Raw genomic sequence first — 20623 nt, 5'->3', positions numbered from 1 at the left:
TTATTGGTCTAATAAAATTTATCTTAGCGCAAATGTAATAAAAAATCAAATCACACGTAATCGTTTCTAAACGATTCGAATACTGATTCATTGTAATGACAAAAATAATCAGCTTTATTTAATTAGACTTGTTATCAATGCACTAAACACTACTTTTAAAATCATTCCAAAAATGTTTTATTATCACAATTTAATTATATGAGAATGTGTGTCGATGAGCAAATTTGTTCAACTAAAATTGGAAGCTATTTTAAACAAACCAAAAAATGGGGGTTCAAGCTATTTGTTTCATGCGATATTAAGGATATTACAAGTTCGACATCAATGATGACAATCCCGATGTACCAGCACAGGGTGAACCAGATCTTCAATCATCCGCAAATATAAGTAGTGATAATATTGCTAAAAGAAGTGCCATTAAATAGTAGTATTTTTTCGAACTAAGGGTATCCTGTCTGTTATTAGTATTCGCAGATATAGAAATATATACATATATGTATATAAAAGTGAATGTGTGTTTATATGTATATATGTATATTTGTTGGTTTGACGTCTATAGACGGCTAAACGGCTAACCAGATTTGCTTGAAATTTTGACTGTATGTTTTTCTATATCTGGAAGGAACAATAGGATTCGTTTTGTTTTGAATATTCAAGTGGGCGTGGTACCTCCCATACAAAGTTAATTTTAAATATCAAATATTTTGGAAACTATAATAGCTATAGTCCTCAAATTTTGCATGAACAATACCACCGTTTGTATAAATATTTAAGGCAAAATGGGAGTAGAAACCACAGAGGGCATGGCACCTCCCATATGATGATAATTAAAATCTATTATATGGGATACTAAATAAGATATAGAGTCCATAAATTTTGCACGGTTATTCTATCATCAATATTAATAGTTAGGACAAGAATGGGCGGACTATCAATAGTGGGCGTGGCACATCACATACAAACTAAATACTAAAAATCATATACATATATGTGTATAATTTTGATATGTAAAGCAATGAAACTTTGTATGAATTACATATTTAGGCCAAAAATGGGCAAACTAGCAAAAGTGGGCGTGGCTCCTTCCCTAGATATAATGACAAATTATATATGGGGAAAGCTATAGAAGCTATCAATATTAATTTTTAGTACAGAAGTGCGCGGACTACCAACAATATTAAGTAAATGTTAAAATTTGTATACATTTGAAACCCTTATCTATATATAAAAGTCAATGTGTGTTTGTATGTATGATTGTTTGCGTATTTGTAGTGGCACTCGACTTACAGTAAGGCAATTAATGACCTCTAATCGGAGCGACAGTTTCCTATTTGCTTAATATTTGCAATGACAATTGATAAAAATCAAGGTCAGTCTTTGCAAATTTGCGGACTAAATCTATAAAATCCATGTTTTTCACATGAACAGAAACTAATTTCAGATAGACTAACCCCAATTTTCTCAATATCTGGTTATCGTTTTTCGTAATGATAAACCTCCAAGTAACATTTTTTTTGTAGAGAACCGTCAGTTTATCGTCACAATAAAAAATAACCAGAAATTGAGAAAATGGGGGTAAATATATTGTAAATCTTTACGGTACGGGTAGCGAAGCACACCGACCGCTATTAATTTTCCACCCCCAAAATTTGTCTGAGTTTTGTATCTTGCGGCTTTTTTAGTCAATCCTAGAGGTAGTTTTCAGCGCACGTGATTTTCATTGTTAAAATATCAGGTGCCCCAGAAACAAATTTTTGGAATCAAGTGGAAATATTTTATGGCCCTTCTCCGAAGTACCAGTTTATTTATTATTTTATGACATTTGACTTTAAGAAGTGGGTGGAGAGGTAGAAGTTGACAGGTAGGTTATTTATATGGTGGTTTATTTTTATTATTATTTGTAACATTTGGTTAAACTAGGTACTTTAGTATGTAAGCCCTTCTTGACCCTAATAAAAGATTTTAGACTCATTCATTAAAACGTACTACCTATATGATCTTAAAAAACAATTTATTGTCATTCTGAAGACATACGGAAATCAGTTTTTTAGAAACAGCGTTAAAGTTAAGACGTGTGTTATTTACATAAATACTTACAAAATTAAAAATGTCTACGACTTCTAAAAAGGCTAAGGTTGAAAATGAAATTTATTCGTCTTTTTGTTTTAATCCCTTTAACAAAATGAAGCACAGATCATCAGATATGCGAAATATTTCCGACGGCTTATTAAAAAAATTCCCTACGCTGTCAAAACGATTGAAAATTTGTGGATCATGCAGGAAAGAGCTCGGAACGTTGAACGAATTACCGAATTTGAATAGTAATGAGCCTTGCGTTGAAGTTATTCCAGATGAAGACAAAAGTAATTCCGAGAATGAAGACAGAACTGTTGATGATGATGGTTATTCTAACTTTTCAAATTCAACGAATGAGTGTCGAAACCAATACCATAAGGATGCAGTAGAAGTTCTTGAACAAATAAAAGAGAAATACAAAACGTCACAGAGTGAAGCTGAAAGAATTCAACTTCTCACGCTTGCTCCAAGAACATGGAGTTCTGCAAAAACAATGACTGAGTTTGGAACGTCTCAACGAAAAGCAAGAATTGCTAAACAATTGGTTGCTGAGCATGGGATTCTCACACTCCCAAACAAAAAGAAGGGAAAAACTTTGGAGTGCGATACTAAATCTCTAATAACTCAGTTTTATCAGCGAGATGATATGAGTCGCCTGATGCCAGGGATGAAAGACTGGATGTCTGTACGAATCGATGGCAAGAAAGTTCAAATGCAGAAGAGAATGGTTCTCTGTAACCTGAATGAATTATTCGCAACATTTCAATCTGAATACGAGGATGTCAAAATTGGATTCACAAAATTTACACAACTGAGGCCAAAACATTGCGTTTTGGCAGGAAGCAGCGGAACTCACACAGTATGTGTTTGTATTTACCATGAAAATGTTAAATTGATGTTGAAGGAAATCAACTTAAATTACTTAAAAGATGATTCATCAGAAGATTTACACCATTACCGCGATTGCCTTAAATTGACTATGTGCCCTAATGCTACAACTTCTTGCCACTTAGGTGAATGTTCGAATTGCCCGGAAACCATCAACTCTTTTGATTTTGCAAAAAAATTCAAAAATTTTAAATTTTGAGTTACAAAATATTTTTTTTGATAGATATCCCACTCGCATCCCACTAAGCGACCATATAAAAAAAAAAAAATAAAAAGGGCTCATTTTGAAAAAAAAAGTCAAAAATATTTTTGATTTAAAAAAAAAAATCAAAAATATTTTATTAAATTTTTTTAATTTTTTTTTTCGAAAGATTGCATAAATAGCTATCTAAACTATTTGGGACACATTTTGCTAAGAACAATAGGTAATAAGTTATATGGATAAAAAAAAACACCTGTTTGGCCAAAATGTCAAATTTTGACCTCCTATAACTCAGAGAGTTCTTGACCGATCTTGTTGAAAAATGGTGTCCGAATTACTATCCAATAGAACTAACATTCATCGCGATCGGAAGACATCGATTTCAAAAGTTGGTTCACTTGACGTGAAATGCCCCATATTTCAATTTAAGCACATACAAATTGTTGTAACCTTCCATAAATTCTTCAAAATTGCTCTAGTTCTTTAATTATATCTTTTTGCATGGTTGCTCAGAATTGCGTTTCAACGGCCAAAAATCTGTATTTTTTTGAAACGATAGAGATATTTTTGTAATTTTTAATGTACAGATAACTTCTTGAACACCCATAGTTAAATGGTCATAAAATCATATTGTTACGTTTTAACCTTTTCAAAACGTTTGGTTTATTTCCTTTAAATAAACCGGATACTTTTGATTGCAAATAAAGGCCGTTTAGTAGTTTAAAAATTGTAACAACTCTTTATTTATTTAAAATGTACAACAACAGAATTAAATAGTCACTCAATGTTTTTATACCCTACACCACCATAGTGGGGAGGGTATTATGCGTTTGTGTAGATGTTTGTAACGCCCAAAAATATTAGTCTAACACCCACCTTAAAGTATACCGATCGACTTAGAATCTGAGTCGATTAAACGATGTCCGTCCGTCCGTCTGGTCGGCTGGCTGTCCATGTAAACCTTGTGCGCAGAGTACAGGTCGCAATTTTGAAGATATTTCGATCAAATTTGGTACATATTATTTTTTCGGTACAAGAACCAAGCCAAACTGGCTGTAATCGGTCCATTATTTTACCTAGCCCCCATACAAATGTCCTTCCGAAATTGTACTTTATCGGTCATAAATGGTTAATTTATAAATGTATCTCCACAAATTGCGCTCCAAATAAGATTTATATATACAAAATCCATGTCACCAAATTTTGTTACGATCGGTCCATAATTAGTCATAGCTCCCATATAGACCCGCTTCCCAAAATCACTTTAACGTGCATAAATCGCTTAAAAATGTTGGTATACTCACAAAATTCAACACAATAAACTTTCATATAGACACAAATCACCTAATTTCATGGTGATAGGTCCATAATTGGTCATAGCCCCCATATAAGGTCCACTTCCGAAAATCACTCAAAAGTATAAATTATTGAAATATTAAAAGAAAAATGTTTTTGCTCTTTTACTTAGTGTAGGGTATTATACTTTCTTACTTGTTTTTATATACGTTTATAAATTCGCAGAAATACAGACACACTTTATAATGTACAATACAGCACACTTTAACGCCTCAGTTGATGTTTCTTCAAATAGCGTCTCTGATAAACTCACTAACGACTGTAACCTTTGCCACTATTTATAACACTGCCATCTGCACTCTAGATTGCTCTTTAACTGTCAAAGCTCGTATATTCTAGAGCTTTCTAATACATACGCCATCTGTGGTGTACTTTCTACAATGTTCTTTAACTGAATATTCGAATATACGGTCGCAGCAAACAGCGTTGCCATCAATGGTTAACTGGAAGTTTTTATTCAATGTTAATAATGCTCACAGATATGTTACAGTTTGAGAGGCACTGCTATTTGAAAGCATTATGCTACTTTTAAATCAGCCGTTAAAATAGTTATATTTGAATTCAAGTACAATTTCGTAACAATATGTAAATAAATCGGACTACTTCTGGAGAACAGTTATTTCTACTGATGAAAGTAAATTTAATATTTTTGGGTCGGATGGAAGACGTTTTGAGTGGTGAAAAGAAAAAACCGCGTTGCAATTAAAGCATTTAAAAGCAACAGTGAAACATGGTGGTTGCTCGGTGAAGGTGTGGGGTGCAATGGCAGCTGGAGGTGTGGGAAATCTCATGTTTGTGGAAACGACGTTGGACATATTTAGTTATTTGAATATTTTTAAAAGAAAATTTTAAATCTAGTGCCACTAATTTGGTCATACAAGACGACTATCATATCTTTAACGACAACGACCCAAAGCACACTTCCATGGTTGTTCGAGAATGGCTCCTCTAGAACGCTAAGGCTCCCTCCCCGGAGACCAGATTTAAACCCCATAGAACATTTTTGAGATATTTTGGAGAAAAAATTCGACAGCATAAAATAACTAATAAGCAAATCCTGAAATATGTCATCGTTCAAGAATGGTGCAAAAACTACAGAAAAACTGGCTTTATCGATGAAAAATCGGTTAAGAGACGTACTTTTTTTTTTTTTTTTTGTTAAAAATAAATGTGAACCTTTTTTATTTTACTGTTTATTAGCAATTTTAATAATCACTTGTTGGGCTTTTAATAAACATTTACTTTATTAGAATCGGGTAAATATTTTTGAATTATAATCAAATGTATTTTCAGCTGTATGGGATACGGACAATTGTTTGAGACAGTGTATATAAAAATTACTGCAAGAATTTACAATTCTAAAAACACGTCTTTCAAAATGTTTAATTTAGGACTTGAACCAATGAAAATAAATGGCAAGAAATAAATTATTTGTTATTTAGTAAAAGAAAGACTGAATGATTTTAGAATTGATTTCGAAACAGAAATTTTAGAGTCTAAACAAGAACATATGCTGGCGAAATATTAGCAGAATAGCAATTAATTATCAAAATATTATCTTAGAATAAAAACAAAAAAATGGCACGTGTTTGAAAAATGTATATGTTGAAGGTACCCTACTTTTCGCCCCTGAAGCATTTGTAGGGTCCATTTTAATAACTTAAACTCGAATACTCCTTGTCTACGCCCAAGTCAAATTTCCCGAACAGACCAGCCGTTTGGAAATGCCAGATTTATTTCCAAAAAATGTTGATTCTGTCTGCATGGTAATAAACTTTCTGCGTATTTATAAATGCGTAAATCATGCACTGTATGACTTCAAATTAGCCACGTTCACTGACAATGATATTAAACTTTGAACAGATTTGTGTAATTCCCTAAGACCACTTGATTAAGCAAAGATTCGGCAACATTAATAGACCTAGAGGGTATAATACAATTTGTTATAAATCATTGAGAAAAAGTGAATAATTCATTTACTAAAGAATTAGTTACTCATTTTAAAACCCGAATTAATGAAAAACATACAAATTTCTTAATACGTTTATATTGAATTCAGGATCATGTCCAACTAGCTCAAATTTTTAAAGCATAGCTATTAAACGGATACTAAAGAGTTTGCTAATCAATTGTTTTGTAGATTGGACTTTGTTTTAGAATGTTTTTTAACATTATCAATACTTGAATTGTTAACTTTAACGTTATTTTTTGGTTTTCTTTAACAATAAAATATTAAAAAACCTACATCAAAACTTCATTCTTTACTTTTTAAAAAAATTAAATTATTCGAATTATTCGGTTAATTTTAAACGTTTGTTCGAATTATTCGAACAAGTTAAAATCTCCTATTCGAATTATTCGTTTTATTCGAACAAGAGAAAAATCGAATAATTTGAATACCCTATTACTTATATATGTATTAATATGTATATAATAAATACAAAATTATATGTAACTTTATATATGCACATTAGGGCCATAACTTTTTTAAATTTTTTTCAAATATCAAAATGGCCCTATCATTGTCGCATAGACTAATGAAAGCTATTTAAAAAAATGGTATTACTTTTTTCGCGGTTGTTCACCCACAAAACGCGGTTATGTTTGGAAATATTTATTTTTTATCCAAATAACGCAAATAGTTGTTTTTTATCAATATATCAACCTGGCTCGAATATACACAGAAAAAAGTTTCAACATAAATATTATGATTTGATTTCATTGATTTCAATTCATAACATTTATAAATAATTTCTTAAATATTAACAGTCTTAGCAAAAAAAAACCTTATTGTAGATTTAAAACACAACTTTGTTAACGAACACTTTAGCTTTAAAACCCATTTATAAAAGTATTGTATGCAAAAACGTTTGTTAAGATAGGATCACACGATTGCCGCAATGCACCAATTATTGGTCTATTTTATACGTCAATCGTGTGATTTCACAACTTATTGGCTCATATGTCAAACCACAACAATATTGTGCTTATTTGGCCCAATCAAATGCAACCCTGGTACGGCAATCATGTGAATGCTTGATAGGCAACATGCACCAATAAAAAAGTTAAAAATACACCAATATTTATTGTGTTCTAGTGCGGCAATCAAAGAAGACAATTAGCACCAATATTAATTTTTGTAAATGAAATATTGTTTTTGTGAGCCACTCTCTGACCCACATACATCTTTTAACATTTCTTTATTAATTTTTTTATATGATAATTAAGGCCGACGCAATTTTCTTTTTTTATTTAACAAATATTTTTTTCAAAAACAGATTGGTTTTACATTTATGTAAACAAAACAAAATTTAACGTCTAGCACAACAGCTGTTTCTCTGAGTTGCCGTAAACTAGAACAATCGTGTGACTGAAATGCGACAATTATTGCCACTAAATCGCTTTGCTCCAATTTACGACAATCAAATTTATATAAAATGAAGCAATCATGTGACTGCAGAGAATTTGATTGGGACAATTTCTTTATTGGGCCCCAATTCAGCACAATAAAATTTGTATTAAATTGGTTCATTGCGGCAATCGTGTGATCCTACCTTTAAAGGCATAATAACTAATGTACTGATTTTTGTCGAAGCTGGCAATGCTTCTCATTTATTTCCCCTTTTTCGTTGTTAGTGTTGCTTTCAATTAGGATAAAATATTCGTTAATTTTCTATTTTTCATTAATTGTTTTTAGTAATAATAAATTTTTGAATATAACAACTAATTTTTAGATAAAAAAATGTATATCTGATTCTAGTAAATTTATATTAAGCTAAAATGTATTAATGTACAAACTTTTTTATATAGTTTATTTCAATTATTATTAAAAGTATTCGAATGACGAATATTCTGTGATAAAATCAACATCACTGTTATATAATTTATTTTTATTGACATTTTGTTAAATTTTAACAAAATTTAATGAATTTCTATGTGGAAACACACAGTTATAATTCCGGAGTGGGTATATTAGATTGTGTGGACCTTCTTTCACAATGTTTACACATTTTATTACTATATAGCGTTGCAGGTTAAAAGTAAATGACAAAAATGCCAATCAAACTCACTTGTGAACCTCATGTAGTTCACTGCCGGAGGAATATCAAACAAAATCATATACTATTAAAATGGAACTTATTCGCCAGCGAAGTGGAAATTGTGTTTAGCAATTGCAATAGTATCGTCTGTTATTCCAAATTTATCTTTAAAATTCTCTTTTTTAAGATAAATAGTAAAAAGAATTCCTTAAAATAGTTTTAAAGTAGGGTTGAACCATTATTAAATTTCATATATTTAACAATGGTTTACTACAGGTGCTTTAAGCTAATTTTCGTTTTTGGATATACTTCTATCGAATTTAGCTTAACAACGGTTAGTAAGCATGTTGTAAGTTTTTTTGCATAAGACTGTAAGATTTTGTTCATATTTTATGTTTTCAAATTAAATCTAGAAGGCTTGAAAAATATAATTTCAATTTCATTTTTATGTTGTTGAAAAATGTTTGGAATTTTCCTTGGAAAATTTTTTATTTATTTTTATGATTTTCAGCCACAAAATGAGCAGATATGCGCGAAATTGATTAAATTTTTTAAGGGGATGATATGCTTAATGTTTATTTATATTTTATTATGTTTAATGATACATATTTTTAATTTTCAGATATTGTTGATTCATCTTAAAATATAGGCCAATATATGGCTATTATGCAAATAGTTTTGAATTAATTCATTAGATAATGCAATTATTATAAAATGTTATTAAATTTATGCAAAAAAAGCAAAAATTTCCGTCATGAACAATTTTATATTTGTGAAAAAAAGTCAAGTTCGATTAATAATATTTATTACAAAATGCATTCCAATTATGAATTTCTTTTTTCTGTGTATATTAAAAATTTGCGGTAACGGGAAAAAATCCGCTGTTAGGGCCAAAATTTGGTTATATCCCTAATAAACTTTGAAATCATACAGACGTTTTGTATGTATGTATCTACTTTTAAATGAATGAATGTATCTATGATTTAACAATGATGGGAATCTTCACACTACATTATGAATAGAAAATGCATAAAAAATAATAAAATAAACCTATAACTCTAATGGAAATCCATCATAAAATATGTACCATAGAAAATTTAAAATTTTTCACCGTTAAAGAAACAATGGACTCTACAAAGGTCAAACAACGAATAATTTTTTTCTTATATACATATGTATGTAATTAACACATTGTGCATACTGGCGAAATAACTAAAATGAATACATAATTTTTAAAATTTTCTATTCATATTTGAATGAACTTAATAAATACTGAAAATATTTCTATTTTACAGATGCAAAAGTAATCAAGGACAAGACTAATCCAAAATGTACGAATTCCCTAAAACAAAATTGATAATGAACAATGATGGCCAGCGCTGTATAAATAAAAGCCATTTGATATTGCTCATATTTGCCATTGCTCTGAATAATGTACAACGCTGTGATGGTCATGGTCGACTAATCGAACCACCAAGTCGTGCATCGGCATGGCGTTATGGTTTCAACACACCGCCTGACTACAATGACCACGAATTGTACTGTGGCGGTTTTACGCGTCAGTGGAAACGCAATGAAGGTAAATGCGGTGTATGTGGAGATGCGTGGGATATGAAAGAACCACGACCCCATGAACAAGGCGGCCAATGGGGTCAGGGAGTAATTGTGCGTCGCTATTCTCCTGGATCACAAATGACCATACGCGTAGAGTTAACCGCCAGTCATATGGGGTAAGATGTGCTAGAAATTAGACAGTAACAGTAAGACAGTAATATTTATTGTATTTTTATATTTTCAGATATTTTGAGTTCCGTCTATGTCCAGAGCCGAAAGCAAATCAGGAATGCTTAGATCGTAATCTATTAACAATTCTAGGAGGAGCACCATCTGTGCCAGCGCCAAATGATTTAGAAACACGATTCTATCCCCGAAATGGAAGTAGAATTTATGAAATAAAGTCCAAGTTACCAGGTATGCAAAATAATAAAAAAGTTTTTTTCTAAAGCTTAGATATGAATTTTAACAAAGCCTATTCAGAAAATTGTTACGCGAAGCGAAAACAAACCATACAAGAAATGTTTATTATACCCTTCAGCTTCGTGAGAAGGGTATATATAAGTTTGTCATTCCGTTTGTAATTTCTACATTTTTCATTTCCGACCCTATAAAGTATATATATTCTGGATCCTTATAGATAGCGGAGTCGATTAAGCCATGTCCGTCTGTCTGTCTGTCAGTCTGTCTGTCTGTCTGTCTGTCTGTCTGTCTGTCTGTCTGTCTGTCTGTCTGTCTGTCTGTCTGTCTGTCTGTCTGTCTGTCTGTCTGTCTGTCTGTCTGTCTGTCTGTCTGTCTGTCTGTCTGTCTGTCTGTCTGTCTGTCTGTCTGTCTGTCTGTCTGTCTGTCTGTCTGTCTGTCCGTCTGTCTGTCTGTTGAAATCAATTTTCTGAAGGCCCCAGATATCTTCGGGATCCAAATCTTCAACAATTCTGTCAGACATACTTTCGAGAATTTTGCTATTTAAAATCAGCAAAATCCGTCCATAAATAACGGAGATATGAGCAAAAATCCGAGACAACCTCTGAAAATTTCATCAAAAAACACAATGTATTGCATGCTTTGACAAAAAAAACAACAAAACGTATGCTTGGATGTGCAAGCTTTGTGTATTTTGTTTTTTTTGTGTTTTGTTTCTGTTGGCGTTGTTGTTGTTTTTTATACAACTAAAGTTTAGTTTGGTTGTGTGTTGGTTTTTTTGACAAAAAAACAACAAATCGTATGTTTGAATGTGCATGCTTTGCGTATTTTGTTTCTTTTGTCGTTGTTGTTGTTTTTTATACAATTAAACGTATGTTTGGATGTGTGTTGGTTTCATTGCCTTGCGTATTTTGTTTTTGTTTTTTTCTTTTGGTGTTTTGTTTCGTTTGGCGTTGTTGTTGTTTTTTGTGTTCTTGATAAATTTAGGATGCTGTACGCTGAAAGTGGGCAATGTACATACATATCTATATACTAATTATAAAAAATAATAATGCATCCACAACAAAGGTGAAGGGTATATAAGATTCGGCATAGTCGAATATAGCACTCTTACTTGTTTTTCAGACAGATTGATTGGTCTTAAGAATCTTCAGTATATATTTATTTTGTATTAAGTAGTAATATTCCAAATTTGTTTTATTAAAACTAAGAAACGTAAATATACAATTGGGGTATTCACACGGTTTTGGTAATATTGTCATAATGTCCTAATATATTATGATAGTTTAATATAAGTTATAAGATGTATTCTCCTTATTATTTGTGGGGAGGGTATATTGAGTTTGTTCTGATCTTTGTAACGCCCAAAAATATTATATCATTGGCTCAGAATCACTTTCTGAGTCGATTTAACGATGAAGGTCTCTCCGTCCCATCCTCCGACTCGCTGGCTGTCCATGTAAAGATTGTGCGCAAAGTACAGGTTGCAATTTGGAATATATTACGATAAGATTAGGCACATTCATTTAAATAGATATCCACACAAATTCATCCACAAATAAGTTTAATATTAAAAGAAATCATATTAAAACATTTTGTGCTGGAAAAACTGGAAGTAACCACACAAATATCCAGAAAGAAAGAAGTACGGTTATGCATAAGAAAAAATTTAATTGAAACTTTAAATTAATTTGATTGCAATAAAAAATTTCGTGGATTGAAAACTCGAAAGTAACATTTTCTTTAAAGGAATTATAGTCGTAGTGCGAAAAATGCATTTTTTTCTAAAAACTTACTTACTCTAATGGATAATGTGGTAAAGGCGGGTAATGTGGTATAGCTGCTTTTCTCTAAAACTAAGAGCATACGAGTAGCGGTACCAAGCTTAAGAGTTTTATGATCTCAAAAAATTAACATTGGGTGTGTGTACTTCATTTTTGCAGGTCATGGAAATAGTCAGTTGGAAAAAATAAGCATTATCTTGTGGTAGACTTTTTTTGTGATCTGCTAAAAATTATTTTTTTTCTAAAATCACGTGTTTTAAACTTCATTAATTTAATTTTAAAGTCAAATAGAAATATTTTGCTATTGAAGAACATATGTAACAATATAGCATATTTAGTGTATATGTTTAATTTTATAATAATTTCAATAAACCACGTGGTCGGCTAATGTGGAATAGCTAAAGAATTTCAAGCAAAGAATATGCCAAAGAAATGTGAAGTATGAAAATGGGCAGCGGAAGATTTGAAGAACGCTATCTGAGCTATTAAAAACAACAAATTATAATTTTTTTCGCATCAGTCATTCAATGTCTCATACGAAGCGAAGAATGTATCGAGGAGCTTCTGGTAAGCTTGGTCAGCCGCCAACTTTAACCGAACCCATTGAAGATGATTTAAATAAAACGCAACTCATTTACATATTAAAATACTATGCATCGGTTATGTGGTTTAGCATACAATATCAACAGAACATGTATACCACATTACCCACCAATTTTTTCAATGGCTTGTTTATGGGCTTTTCCTCTTTTTCCCAAATTTCTCTAAAACTTGAACTTAAAAGACTTTTTTACTTTCATGGATGTAAACCCAACACTTGTAGTAGAACACCAGCTGAGAACTGTTCCAATCGAATTAAGATTTTAAAAATTATAGTCAAATAAAAAATAGGTATACCACATTACCCGAACTTACTCTATGAAATATGCAAAAGCATATTTTTTAATCAAAGAGCTTGAAAAACTTGCCCATTAATTTAAACAATGTTTTTTTTATTTCATCTATGTAGATATAACATGTGATCAATGCGTTTTGCAATGGCGGTACATAGCTGGAAATAACTGGGGTATGTGTCCCGATGGCAATGGAGCTGTTGGCTGTGGTCCGCAGGAAGAATTTAGATCATGTGCTGATATTGCATTGGGAGAAGGCATTCCCAAACGTCCAGTCAGACCTCCCATTCGTCCAACATTGCGTCCCAAAACAACTACCACCAGCACGGAGCCCAGTCAACCAGAGGAATCCACGGAGCCATTCAATTATGTTCCCCTACTTGTTATATTCATTTTATTGTTCCTTGGCTTGGTTGCCTTGGCCATTTGGTATTTGTATCGGAAGAATAATCCGCTTATTGCACAATGCAAGGAATATGTCGATAAACGTCTATGTAAGAAAAAGCCACTGCCTGGTACAGTAACGACTGCTACACAAAAACGATCGACACTATCAGCGTTTAGTTCAGTTCCTGTACTTGGAAATAATCCCCTCAAAGCAGACACTGCTAATCGGACATCCACTGATGCAGTACCAGTTCCACCGCCTCGCTTAAAACGAAATTCTCGCGTTAAAGAGATGTCACCCGATGAATCAAGCATAGCATAAGCTTTAATTGGAAATGAATCTTTTCATATCTCAACAACTTGAAATGGTTTCGTGTTTTCTAATTCGTTAGTTCACTTAATCGTACAATAGTATTTATATATGCAAATGAATTGTGCTCATTATTGATCGGCTGAAAGTTCCGAAAAGGAATTATACGTTGATTAGATTGACTAGTTATGTTTGCACATTATCATTAAATTTTATTATTTATTTATAGACTTCGGATAATGGAATAAATTAAAAATACACCCGACTGCCCTTAACTTGTGTTCCATATAAACTTAAAAATATTAAACATAGATATTAAAGTTTATAAAATAGTTTAAGCACATTAAAACCATTATGTATTATTTTATGTATGTATTTCATAATAAAATAATGTAATATATCACATCATATTCTAAATATATTCAGATTTAGATGTGATTATAACATTTATATTGTAATTTTGTGATAAGCAACTACATATGTATATATGCATGGATAATCAAATGTCAATATTTTTTAACAATTATCATATACTATATTAATTATGGATTTGTTTTATTAAAAAATCTAAATTATATACAAATGTATCGAACTTTTTATTTTTTTTGCTTTAAAAGTCATTAGGTAATGTAATGTTGCCCTTACACTAAGTTAAAATTTGGTTTTTATTTCTGCAGAACGTTTTCATTTATATGATATAACATTGGACTGATAAAACTCTCAACTCATTATTATAATATCCCTGTAAAGTCCAATCGAAATTTCAGGCTCGGAATTTTATCTCTTCACTAGTCTTGTCAAAAAAACAAGATTAGTAGTAACATTTTAATAACCTATAATTTGAATTATTTCGGTAATGGTAGCTTATAGAGTATCCAAAACCGAAACCGAAAACCGGTCAACCGGTTTTTTCATCTTTGTAAACTCCACCTGTTTAGGTTTTTTTAACTTTTCGGTTTTTTGACAAACCGGTTTTTGTAAGACGGTTAACCGGTTTTAATGAAATATATTTTCTAAAGCTCATTCAAATATATTTATGAAAAACTTTGATACCATTTTTAAAAATATTGATTAATTTTATAGAAAATTATAGCATTTGACAATATTTCGTAAAAGATATAAAATAATTGCATAAAGATAGTTCCTTAAGAATTAAAAAATGCAAAATTTCCGAAAATTTAGTACACAATTGATAACACATTTCCTATTAGCGTCCACAAAATATTTAAGAAGGCCTTTTTCATATTATATAAAAATTTAATATAAACCGGTTTTTTAGAAGACAGAACCTGAAACCGTTTAACCGATTTTTTTAAAATACTATAATTAAAACCGGTTTTTTCAAAAACACACTTTTTCGGTTAAACCGGTTTTTCAAATTTTCCGGTTTTTTGGACACTATAGTAGCTTATCTGTTATTTCGGCAACGGATATTGAAATAAAAACATTTTATTTTAATAATTTAATTACACAGAGCAAAAAAATCGAAAATATTTTAGAGGCTTTTTAAACCACTACACAATTTGGATGTATTGTTGTTCCAGTAGTACAAATATGTTCCAAATTTTAAATTCTATGGAGAGGTTTTTTTTTTTAATTTTTAAGTAAAATTTTGAATTTTTTTAAACTTTTCTCCACATAATTAATGATTACTCAAAAACCGTTGGTCCGATAATATTAAAGTAAACTTCAGAAAAATTACATAACCTTTAATGCGTTTATATATTGAGTTTTAATCGGCTCGGTATTTTCGGAGTTATAATAACCAATTGAAGCAAAAAATATATTTTTTACGTGAAAATAGCTAATTTAAAAAAAAAAAAACTCATGAAAAATTGAAAACCGCAGAAATTGTTCAGGTTTATTGCTTTATCGCCACTTATAATAGCAACAAAATGAGATATTGATCATAAAAATCGATTGATTGTTTTCGAATTTATTAACAATTGAGTGAATTCGTTCATTTTCACAAAATTTTAGTTTTTTGTTTGATATATGTATGTACATAAAATTGAGTAGTTAATGTTCTTCTTTCGATTGATGGAATTTTGAAAACATTTACCCCATGCTATGTAAAATGTTCACATATACGTTTCAATCGATTCAGAACACAGAAAAAAGTTACAACATAAATATTATGATTTGATTCAATTATTTTCAATTCATAACATTTATAAATAATTTCTTAAATATTAAGATTTCTTTCATATTATATGTTTTCAAATTAAATCTAATAGGTTTGAAAAATATAATTTCAATTTCATTTATATTTTTATGTTGTTGAAAAATGTTTGATTTTGATGATTTTCAGCTACAATATGAATAAATATGCGCGAAATTAATTAAATTTTTTTAAAGGGGATGATATGCCTAATGTTTATGTATATTTTATCATGTTTAATGATATTTTCTAAGCTTCTGATATTGTTTATTCATCTTAAAATATTGGCCAATGTATCGTCGTCCGGGGATTTAGTGCTTCATGTGCCAAAAATGCATTTTGAGTAAATCGATGTTGAATTTTAACGTCATTTTTCTAAGAAACTACTCGATAGGATTATGAGATTTTTATACCATGTAGTTGTTTTATAAAGATGAGGAAAAATTATTAACTCCCGATCGCATCTACAACGGGATATTTTCTAAAGATAATAAAAATCCAGTTTGCTCTATACGCCATCTTAAGCATATTTCCTTGCAAATACATACACATAGAGCAAAGTAGCATTAACAAAGCAATAAAACACACCTACAAATTTCAGTAAAAAAAATATATTAATTTACAAAAACCAAAAATAAAAGCTATTCACAAAGTTATTAAGTATAGAATATATCAAAATGATAATAAAAAAATTAATATTTCAATTTATGTATTTTTGTTAGGTAATAATTGTGATTAACAATTTTAATTCAGATTTTTTTCATTTTTAATTTTCACAAACCTATACTGAACGGAGTTGGTAATTGATTCCGCAAACCTTTTTTATTAGATATATGTATTTTCTGCTTGGAAATGAGGCTCCAAAATTGAGTTTTTAATTTTATTTGGAATATATTGAAGAACTCTTATTTTGGTAAATGGAGGAATCGAAAAATTTAATTAAAATTCTTAAATTTGAGAATTGAATTTCTGCAACCTTAAGTTTTATTTTATTTGTTTTAAAATATTTCAAATAATTAACGAGTGACAAAATACTATGAATTTCTAAACGTTTCAGATATTTGTCTAAAGCCCTATGAACGCAATCTATTTCATGGATTTGTGAATGACTAGACTCAGAAAATTTCTAGATAATACTTTTGACCTGAAATGGTCTGATGAAATTGCTTTGGACACCATTTGGTTTCTATTTTGTTTAACGCACAAATCACTCCACATACCTATACATTAGAGTGACAATCAGTTGTATGGAAAAAAATGTTTGTTAAAATTTTGAAGAGTGCCGGGTGGAATATTGTGACACTAGGCCTAAATGTTAAGTGCTGAAAATTTGAGCCAAATCGGGCAACGATTTCTGGACGCGCATCGAGGTCAAAGTTCAGATATATGCAAAATTTTACTGTTAATATGGAATAAATATGTGAAACTCGTTAACTTTCTGCATTGTTTTCTAGAAATATGTAGATTTATTTATATTAATGAATATTACACTAAAAAAACATTTTGGAAATTAACCCTGTATCTCCTTTGGTTCAAAATGATCCAAAAACTGTATTATCGCCAAAATTAGAGAAAAATGCAAATTTTTCAGATTTTGAAAAAATTTTGCTACTAAATAAATACTTTTGCAATTGAATTCAAAATAATCGAAATATGTACGTAATTATCGTTGTAATGAGATATAAATGACAAAATTTGATTAAAAAATTTTAAAGTTATTACAAATTCGCCAGACCATTAACGTGTTTCAGGCCACTTGAACAAACAATTTAGGAAAAAAATTAAGATATTTCGAGAAAAATTAAAATAAAAGCTCATTTTTACTGAAAATATGTCCATATTTACTTGTATAAGAGTTTTTGTCTTCGTAGGATACCGTTAACCTATTCGCAGGTATGGCCAAAAAAAATAATTTTTTTAACGGCTGTTTCAAAACTCCATTTTCAAATTTTTAAAAATTTTGTTAAACAAATTTCAGATTTTTTCGATCATCACATTGGGGTTTATTGAGATCAAAATAGGGAATAAAAATATGTCAATACCTCTTACAGTTTTTCCGTACCTGCGATTTAAATTTTGCGTTTTTCAAGAAAAACTAATTTTTTGTCCATATTTAGGCGAATGAGTCCAATTTCCTTACTGTTATAAATTTTAAGTAAAACCTATTCATAATATTATAGTCCTTGTAATTTTAAATATGTGCTGAAAGTTTTACTAAAATCGGAAAACGATAACCTTTGAATCGTGGAGGTCAAATTTTTCAATATTTGGAATTTCTAATGAAAAGATAGCGAAATGTTATATATTTTTGGACCGATTTTCATGAAACTAGAGGAAAATATATATTAGGGTCTAGCATTTACAACAACAGTGCAAAAATAGATTTTACCCTTTAAGAGGACTTGGGGTCAAAATGGTTGAGTTTTTCGTGATTTTAAAAGTTGAGGGTAATTTGGACCCCAAGTGCTGCTAAGGGTTAATTTCCATTTTTGTGCTGTTATTTTAAATTCTGGACTTTGTGTTATAGTTTCCTTAAGTCGCATTAAAATCGGCCCAAAAATATATAACATTTCGCTATCTTTTCATTAGAAATTCCAAATATTGAAAAAATTGACCTTTGACCTTCACGATTTAAAGGTTAACGTTTTCCGATTTTAGTAAAACTTTCAGACCATATTTAAAATTACCAGGATTATAATACTATGAATAAGTGTTACTTAAAATTTATAACAGTAAGGAAATTGGGCTCATTCGCCTAAATATGGACAAAAAATTAGTTTTTCTTTAAAATCGCAAAATTTAAATCGCAGGTACGGAAAAACTGTAAGAGGTATTGACATAATTTTTTCGTATTTTTATTCCCTATTTTGATCTCAATAAACCCCAATGTGATGATCGAAAAAATCTGAAATTTGTTCAACAAAATTTTTAAAAATTTGAAAATGGAGTTTTGAAACAGCCGTTAAAAAAATTATTTTTTTTTGGCCATACCTGCGAATAGGTTAACGGTATCCTACGAAGACAAAAACTCTTATACAAGTAAATATGGACATATTTTCAGTAAAAATTCGCTTTTATTTTAATTTTTCTCGAAATATCTTAATTTTTCTCCTAAATTTTGTGTTAAAGTGGCCTGAAACACGTTAATGGTCTGGCGAATTTGTAATAACTTTAAAATTTTTTTAATCAAATTTTGTCATTTATATCTCATTACAACGATAATTACGTACATATTTCGATTCTTTTGCATTCAATTGCAAAAGTATTTATTTAGTAGCAAAATTTTTTCAAAAATTGAAATATTTGCATTTTTCTCTAATTTTGGCGATAATACAGTTTTTGGGTAATTTTGAACCAAAGGAGATACAGGGTTAATTTCCAAAATTTTTTTTTAGTGTAATATTCATTAATATAAATAAATCTACATATTTCTAGAAAACAATGCAGAAAGTTAACGAGTTTCACCTATTTATTCCATATTAACAGTAAAATTTTGCATATATCTGAACATTGACCTCGATGCGCGTCCAGAAATCGTTGCCCGATTTGGCTCAAATTTTCAGCACTTAACATTTAGGCCTAGTGTCACAATATTCCACCCGGCACTCTTTGAAATCTAAAAAAAAAATCGGCTGTCACTCTACTATACATATTTTGAATAGTTGACTGTTCTATCATCAGCGTATTTTGTATTTACAACAACTACTTATTTCATTACCTCCACGACAGTTATTAAATTCGTCCCAAACGCAACAATAAGTAATTTTTTCCTTATTATTAACAATTTTTGTTTGCTTATAATAAAAATACAATGCAAAACCTCAGGAAGGTTGAAAACAATTTGGAAATCATAAGTTTCAACAACAGAAAAAGGAATTTAAGGCCATTCGTTTCATTTCTGTAGATATCGAATTCTTAAATTTTATCCTCCGTTGGATTATTTTATATTGAAAGTTGTACGCAATGGACAAATTAGAATTTTGGTTGAACTGATCTCTATAAAATCTTTACAAAACTGGCCCATCTAAATGGGCAAATGCACGCTATAGGGGTAACAACAAAACCTAAATAAACGCATCAAGCATTGCGGTGACTGTAAATGGTGGCATGTCAAAGTGTCCATTGACATAATTTCCATGGACATTATGACACCCCATAAAGTGACATTATGTCCATGGACTTTACGACACTTTACACATGGACATTATGACACTACCAAAATGACATAATGTCCATGGACATAATGTCATCTTTTGGAGTGACATAATGTCCATGGAAATTAGCAACAATTTTTTCAAATACGCGACTTTTTTTACGCGATTTTTATATAACGAAAAAAACACAAGCGAATAACAGATTTCTTTTTTGAAAACTTCGTTAATTTTTATAAATTTTTTGTTATGTTTATGTATTGGAATATTTTTTTTTTTAATTGACATTTTTCATTAATTTTCGATAAGAAATATTTTTTTTTTAGTTGAGTTTTTTACTTTACTTTTGTTTTAAGTATGTTTTTAAAAGTACAAATAAAATAAGTTTACTTAAAGTATAT

The 20623-nt window shown here is 30.2% G+C and overlaps 1 protein-coding gene across 1 annotated transcript in view; it reads left to right on the top strand.

Moving 5' to 3' along the window:
• Positions 1-14493, top strand: part of LOC135962996 (uncharacterized) — a 42839-nt gene extending 28346 nt beyond the window's left edge. Inside the window, exons 2-4 of the mRNA XM_065514786.1 lie at positions 9858-10292; positions 10361-10533; positions 13330-14493. Coding sequence (XP_065370858.1) covers positions 9892-10292; positions 10361-10533; positions 13330-13922 — 1167 coding nt within the window. The 5' untranslated portion in view covers positions 9858-9891 and the 3' untranslated portion in view covers positions 13923-14493. The remainder of the gene's footprint in view (positions 1-9857; positions 10293-10360; positions 10534-13329) is intronic.
• The last annotated feature ends 6130 nt before the right edge of the window (positions 14494-20623 follow it).

The sequence above is a fragment of the Calliphora vicina genome, chromosome 1 (genome assembly GCF_958450345.1).
Source record: "Calliphora vicina chromosome 1, idCalVici1.1, whole genome shotgun sequence".
In the NCBI taxonomy this organism is placed as follows: domain Eukaryota; kingdom Metazoa; phylum Arthropoda; class Insecta; order Diptera; family Calliphoridae; genus Calliphora; species Calliphora vicina.
This window is presented reverse-complemented; position numbering and strand designations above follow the sequence as displayed.